We start from the raw sequence: 7837 nt of genomic DNA, 5'->3' as shown, positions 1-7837 counted from the left end.
GAAGTCTTGCAGAAGCAATACTTGGACGTTGCCTAACCACATCTTATGCACCGAAAGACAATATATGGAAGCTAGCTGGATGCTCCTCAATTGACAAGCACAACCACCCTTCTGCTTCTTGGAAAACATACTACAATCACCAAGTTTTTTTCTGCAAACTCATTGGTGACTTGACTTTGATTAAATAGGGAGCTAATAAAGACTTCAATTAGCCTTGCAGCACACGGCGCACAGCACACAGTCAAGCCATCCTTCTTTCCTTCCACAAATGTCTATCAATGGTATATGTAGAGAAGAGATAGAGGTAACAGGTACGATCACGATCACCACCACCACCATCATCGTCTTCTCCTTGCATATCATGATTTATGTAGGATTTGTGAGTGTTTTATGTGTTTCACTCTTTCATGGTTGCTTTTCCTAGTTGTGAGCGGCCACAACTTGAGGGATACGTCGACCTGGATGCATGACCAAGACCCATATGTCCGACTTGAATATGCTAACAATTCATTCCGGACGCAAGTATGCAAAGGTAAACAATCTTCTCTTGCCGGTGGAAGTTTATGCTGATCATTAATCAATTGTTTTAGAAAGAAATCCAGGAGACCTAAGTTAGGATTGATTCTCTTTTGGTTTCTTACATGGAAAAATGCGCGGTGAGTTGAGAGACCTGCCATGCTGAAAAGTCCTGTCAAGCTATGGTCGCCATGCCAGATGACATAAAACCTCGAGGCCATTCCCCTTATCCACCAGGGAGCCTATTGCTTTAGCCTTGTAGTGTTCGGAACAAGGATCCCATCACTTGAAATAGGATGGTTCCATCATACATTCAATCTTAATCATTCAATCAACGGCTAGATGGTTCTGCTGGATGGCTAGGATTGAATGTATGATGGAACCCATCTGGGATCCTAGTGCTCGTGCAATGATCAATCATATTCCCTAGAGACTCGCATGGATTATCTTGATTCCCATCTTGCTCATGATCGATTCCTCATTGGGATCATACTGGTGGCTTGCCCGGTGGGTGTCCTTTGTAGGTTAGGGCATTCACCCAGGGTTTACTACCTAGGAGGGGAGTCCAATTAAGAGTCTATTGTTCCTAAACAAGTTCCTCAACATCCAAAAAAAAAAATGAATTATCTTGATTCACCATGTTTATACTGCAAGAGACTATGTAGCCAACTTCATTATAAGTTGATGGCAAGTTTTCAAAATCTCCATAAGACATGCCCCTGGCTTGGAAATTAGGCTTATGTGTAACCATGATGGATCTTTTCTATATAGCATGGGATGGACATGAAAAGAAGGGGGTAGCATATAAAGCATTTAAATAGCAATTGCCAAGAACATGTGGAACCATGTTTAGTGAAGTAAAAACTTAACCTGTGTGATGAAATGGACTGTAATATTAGTACTTTATTGTTGCTTCATACAGGCGAACCTAAGGATCCAATTTTCAAGCAGAAATTTACCTTCACTCTTGTTGAGGGACACCATGAAATTGGCCTGGCAGTTTGGAACAAGAATACCATGGTAACAGACCGTCTCATTGGTACAGTAAGGTGAGTTTCATGAGTTAATGCCCTTTTTAGCAAGGCTTCCAGATTCATCATCATCATCATCATGTTTTCTTAGTTCAAAATTGTGTTTCTGATGCAGGGTTCTGCTAGACACGCTCCTTGTTGTTGGCTATGATGATTCCTTGTGGCCACTCCAGTTTGAAGACAGGTACCAAATCCAGACTGTTTTACTGAAACTTCTCAATTTATGACCTGCTTAGGGTCACTTGCTATTGAGAGCCTTGTTAAACTTGGGCTACACCAAGTCCTTATTCACCAGTGACCTACAACCCTTCTATGTTTCTTTTTTATTTTATGGAATTCTATGTTTCTTTTTTATTTTATGGAATTCTATGTTTCTTTCATTTTTTTTTAATCTTTGTTTTGCATGTTTTTGAGACAGATCTGGGGGCCAGATAAGGCTGGTGATGAATTGCAAAAATGTGCAGGTAATGCTTATTATTGATGACCTGTTCCCTTGGCTTGGTTACTATATTGATTATCAAACTAACCAAGTTTCATGATATTGGTATTTGCAGAAGGGAAATATGACATACATGCCACCTGTGGCACCTGTCTTTGCCCCTTCCCCACAACCTGTTCCCTATATGCCATATGCACCAACCACCGATGGCCATCCCTACTATCCAATTAAAAAGCAACCACTACCTCCTCCTCCTCCTCCTCCTCTTACTGATGCTGCTCCTTCACAGCCTAATTTAATTATTCCACCAACAAGCAGGTCTATTTCATATACTCCATCAGCTCCTTCCGCACCAAATCGATCTGAGTCCTACAATCCATCATTTCCTTCCGCACCAATCACCTATGGCCCTCCTTCCTCCTATCCAATTACAAACCAACCACTACCCCCTCCTCCTCTTGCTGATGCTGCTCCTTCACAGCCTATTTTGATTCTTCCACCAACAAGCAGGTCTATTTCATATACTTCATCAGCTACTTCCGCACCAAAACGATCTGAGTCCTACAATCCATCATTTCCTTCTGCACCAAATGAACCTTCATCCCATAGCCCACCATCTCCTGACTTGTCAAATCGATCTCTCTCTCTTGATTCATCATCCGCACCACCAACATATCAAGGTAAGTTCTGCACTTAGAGAACCCTTTTTTACTGTATTTCTGTGATAATGATGATAATAACATGAATTTTGGAACATGGTGGGACGAGAGCAGTTATATGATAGGTGGCCTGCTAGCAAATCCATAAGTTGACTTCTTATATTAGTAACTGGACTAACATAATTAATTGTATGGTGAGAATGCTAACTATATATGGTCAGTGCACTTTCAAAATATTGATGTGTAGTTGTGTCTATTACATAGTTACCATAAGCTTCTACATGGGGAAGCTCGCGAAAGGAGAGGAAGCTTTGGGAAACCTGCTTCCCAAATATGAAAAACTCGCTTTCGTTCAGTGAAAAGCCCACTTCCAATTCGTTTTCCAATTTTTTCTGAACATTTCCCTCTCACTTCTTGTTGTTTCCCTCTCACTTGTTATGTTTTTCATATTAGAAAATTATAATTTTTTTTATAACAAACTTGCATATTGGTTTTATATCATTTTATTATTTGTTTCACGTCATTTATTAATTGCTTCCACTCATGATTCATAGTGCTTTCTATGTGTTTCCTTTTTGTAACATTCGCTTCCCTGCCTCTGCTTCCGCTTCCCCCCATAGCTTTTAGTATCTATTTCATGTCCTGACAACTATTAGGAGAGTTATAGACCACTTGAAATTAGCAAAATCCGAGCTCAAGAATACAAGCAATGGACACCATCAACGATGGACGTTTCTCCAACGACAATAGAGGAACAAGGAAATATCTCAAGAAATTTGAGTCATAGAAGTCAGTCAAGTGCGTTTGTCATATAGTGCCCCGGGATCACACAAGCCACAAGTGATACCGTGCAAATTCTAGCTGCTGCGACTACTAAGCTAAGTCATCCTTCCCAAAGGAATAAAAGTCAGAAGTTAAATCCTCTACAAATTGTATTATTGACGAGGGGGAACATTACATAAATTAGTGGCCATAACTAGGGTGGCAACGGGTCCTGTTTGGTTCAAACTCAAATGAAACCAGACTCAGACCTGATTTGAGATACTGGTATCCGGTTCAATCCAAGTCTAATCAGATCATAAGAGAAACCATACCCAAATTCCATAAGGATTACCCGAACCATACTTTATAAAATATTATTTTTTATCCTTTTACATTGAAAAAGATTAAGGATCTTAGTTGAAACTTGGGTCGAGCCCTGATCTAGTACGAAATTTCACAAACCATCCCTGGCTCCATATTAATCTGACCTTTCAGGTCTGAACTGGATTGTAATTGGACCTTCTTATTTATCACCAAACCCTGATTCTATATGGTTTGATACGAGTAAGTCCGGGTCAAACCTGACCCATTGACAACCCTAGCCACAACCTTTATAATGAAAATCCAAATGTCTACCTCAAAATGATTAGTTTCAGAGCACGTTCTCCAATATCAAAAGTAAACGCACCTACAGCGCTGATTGAGTAGATAATACCTCTCTCTCTCTCATATAGATGTTTGTGGTCCTTTATGAGTGTTCTGTTTTGTGTTTTTGGTGTTCTCATGTTATGCTGTTGTGTTTGTGCTTGTGGGTCTCAACGCTTTGTTGAGTTTCACTTTTAAGTAACGTTGATCACTTTTCGTCTCTCTCTCTCTCTCTCTATATATATATATATATATATATATATATATATATATATATATATATATATATATATATATATATATATATATATCAAAGTTGACTGCTATGGAGGAAAAAATCATGAGTGCAAGCCTTATAAACTCAATTTGACATCATAACGTGTGTTTAGCATGGTCTCTTAGCTAAGGATCACACCTTTAGTTTGTGTTCTTTATGTGATCAAAATGCGATTTTTGAATTGAAAAAATTTAGAAAAAATTACAATACGAACCTAACATTTTTCTTATTTACAAATACCCGCAAATATTACAAAAGCTGCTTGTGTTTAAAAACAAATTCTCAAACACACGCTTGAGCAAAACTTTAGTATTTTGACCCTGGTCAAACCTTGTCTTTCCATTATAAATGGACATATTTACCTTTTTCATGTCCCTTTCATCATAATCCCCTTCTCTTATGGGGTAAACCAGAGTTGCTTGATACACCATCAAATCCAGGTCGAGCCTCTTTTTTGCCAGAATGCACACAGGTACCATGCCGGAGTCCCTTCTCCCTCTGCTTGGACCAAACTCACCAGCCCTTTTCTTTCATATTTGGGATTGAGGAACTGATTGAGTTCTTTTTGCATTTGAGACTAAGAAATTTGGTTGGAGTTTTTTTTTTCTAATTTTCTTTTAGCATTTGAGAGAGCAAGATGGGAATGGAAACCCTATGATGATCGAAGAGAGAGAGAGAGAGAGAGAGAGAGAGAGAGAGAGAGAGAGATGGCAATGGAAGCCCCCTATCTTGGTAATCGAAGGGTAGTGAAATCTTCGCTGATGCAATGAAGGAACTCTCGTTTTAACCCATGGGAGAGGTGATGGTGAAGACCTGTAGAAGGAGTAAAAATGTTAATTTACAGTAAGTAACCAGGGTTTGACTAGGGTTAAAGGACTATGATTAGGAGAAGTGGGTCTTTGAGAACTAGTTTCTAAACTCAACTGCTCTTTGTAATATTTCAAATGTTAGGTAAGTAGGTCAAAGATTAGGCAGGTCTTTGTAAGTGATAGGTGGTGAGCCTTTGGTTTTTAAAACTCTTGATGTGACGGTCACATGATTCACAACCCTTTTTAAATTAGATTTAGTTTTTGTCAAAACAATCTCCCACCATGAGTTACAAGTAAGGGTTTTTTAGCCATGAGGCCACCAAATTATCATCATCATCAACCCTTATCCCGAGTAGGTTCGGACTGAGGTGAAACCAGACTTAAACCATATCCTAAGTCTATTATAAGAGAAACCATACCTAAACCCGTTAAGAACTACATTAACCAAACCTAGACCATACCCGATAAAATAATATTTTTTATTCCTTTTATATTGAAAATTTGCAGGTCTTAATCAGAACTCGGGTTGAGCCCGAGTCTGGTATAAAATTTCACAAACTATACTCAGATCCATGTATTAATCAGACCCTCGAGACCTGACCCAAGTCTTCATATTTGTTACCATATCCTGACCAGGTTTGGTCCAGGTGAGGTCCCTGTAAACAGAACCCGTTGACATCCCTAATCCCAAGTATACGGGGTGTGCCATGGGGGTATTCCTTACACACACAGTCTAAGACTGTTATACGCGCGCATGTGTGTGTGCGTGCACGCACGCACAAGTTGAACGACTCTCTACAGTTTTTCAACCTTATAGTCCTTGTGGAAAATTGCTTGTTCTCAGATTTAAACTCATCTATGATTCCCTTCCTTTGCAGAGCAGAGTGTTGAAAGGAGGGAAGCGGAGGCCTTTGGAGGTTGAGCTCTATTTCGTTTTCGTTTTCCTTTTCTTCAGTTTGGTTGGCTTCAATCCTGAACTCACTTAATTTGTTGGTTCTTTCTTTCCCCTTTAGAGGATGGAGTTGAAAGGAGGGAGGTGGAGAATTTAAACTTCTCTCTCAATCAAACCCCAGTTCAAAGAGTTGCACCACGCGTTAGGAAATCTGAAAGATCTCGAAGGAAGTTGCAGAACGCCAAAACTGCAAATGTCGGTAATAGCAGTGAAGAGCCTACGTTTCCACTCAGCTCCCAATTGTCATCATCTCCCAAGACTTTACCAACTTTGAACTTTGGTCAGAAGTTTTTCGTTTTTGTTTGCTGTTTGTTGTTTTGGATTGGGGTTAAACGGGCAAGTTGGGGATCAATTTTCAGGGATAATTTGATCAGATAATGGCATAAAGCGTAAGCGATTCTTGTACTTGAATTTTGTTGTGGGATATGAAGTTGATATGTTGGATATATCATGATACGTCATCGTCTCTCTCTCTCTCTCTCTCTCTCTCTCTCTCTCTCTCTCTCTCTCTCACTGACATGATTCAAGAACTGATTCAAGCACATGGATCACATATGTATGGTTAGATTCAAAAGTAAAGAACAAAAAACTCATGAAAATCTCAATTCATACTCTGGTTCTCATATTTTCAGCGGAATCAAACCTACCCAGGGATAGAGACTGTGAAAAAGGTCCAACTGATATTGTGCTGTTGAGAAGTCTGATTTTAGCATGATCGCTCCTTGCTTGCTAGTAGAAAGATTATAGATCGATTCATGAGCTAGTTGGATGTTCTCTTGAATGGACCTGCCTCACAACAAGGCTCTTTGAAATTAAATAAAAGAAGATGCACTGGTGCATCTATCATCCGTTTGACCATCACCTTAAAAAAAGAATTTTCTATACAAAGTTGCATATTACACAAAATGGGAGCAACGAGAAAGAACCTCATGTAAGGCCAGAAATCCCTAAGATCATATGCACCCTCTTAGGATTAAGAACCAGATTAGTCGTATTTATACGTTTCAAGGGAACAATATCTTTTTCAAATCAAGTCATCTTTCACAGCTCGTTATATGTAGCTCGTTATATGTCTTTACCCACAATGTTCCAAGGAGATCTAATAAAAGCATGCATGAAATCCATCCAGATATAAGCCACTATGTTCCAGTAGATCTGGCAGAAGCATGCTTGAAACCCATCTAGACGATCGGATCTTTGTCATCATCTGATTGAAAGGCAATAGCCTCCATCTCAACATCTTGGTTGAAGTAACATATGGTTCTCCTCCCCAGCAACCACCAATCCATGTATCATAGTCAAGAATGTCAAAAAACAAGGCTTTAAAGAAGAAGCTTCTTGATTCTTGATTTTGGATCCATCATCTTGTCAAATAAATTTCATGAAATTTCCAAGAAATATATGAAGGATTTGGTGGCAGGTAGGGGTGGGCCCGGCGGCTCAATGGGCCAAGCTGATTGGCCGGGTTAGGTTTTAGGCCTAGGATCATTAGCTACCGAGCCCAAACTCAGCCCGTTATATACCTGGGCCAGGCCCGGGTCAGCCCACAGGCTACCTGGTCGACCCAATGGGCCTGAACTATCTGATTAATTAAGTTTTTAATAATATAATTTTTTTAAAAAGAACTAATTTTATAGTAACTTAATAACAATTACTATTTACCTAATTAGTTGCATTAATTTTATAAAAACTAGAAAGATAATTAGTTGGGTACATGGGAACTTGTTAATTATTACTATTTACCTAA

The 7837-nt window shown here is 39.3% G+C and overlaps 1 protein-coding gene across 1 annotated transcript; it reads left to right on the top strand.

Annotated features, from left to right (window-relative positions):
- Positions 1-268: 268 nt before the first annotated feature.
- Positions 269-6538, top strand: LOC149822886 (uncharacterized). The gene is made up of 7 exons (XM_089980402.1): positions 269-311; positions 425-532; positions 1439-1565; positions 1663-1731; positions 1966-2011; positions 2102-2666; positions 6152-6538. The coding sequence occupies exons 1-7, from the start codon at positions 269-271 to the stop codon at positions 6466-6468; spliced, it is 1275 nt and encodes a 424-aa protein (XP_089836528.1). The 3' UTR covers positions 6469-6538.
- Positions 6539-7837: the final 1299 nt, after the last annotated feature.

The sequence above is a fragment of the Nuphar pumila genome, chromosome 11 (assembly GCF_984573655.1).
Source record: "Nuphar pumila chromosome 11, dmNupPumi1.hap1.1, whole genome shotgun sequence".
In the NCBI taxonomy this organism is placed as follows: Eukaryota; Viridiplantae; Streptophyta; class Magnoliopsida; order Nymphaeales; family Nymphaeaceae; genus Nuphar; species Nuphar pumila.
Note: the sequence above shows the minus strand (reverse complement) of the source record. Positions and strands in the feature narration are given on the sequence as shown.

Excerpts from the sequence above, each read along its gene's own strand:
- LOC149822886 (XM_089980402.1), top strand. The coding sequence starts at position 269 with ATGTCTATCAATGGTATATGTAGAGAAGAGATAGAGGTAACAG. Across the intron at positions 1,732-1,965 it reads CCACTCCAGTTTGAAGACAG|ATCTGGGGGCCAGATAAGGC; the intron begins GTACCAAATCCA and ends TTTTTGAGACAG. Across the intron at positions 2,012-2,101 it reads TGAATTGCAAAAATGTGCAG|AAGGGAAATATGACATACAT; the intron begins GTAATGCTTATT and ends TGGTATTTGCAG.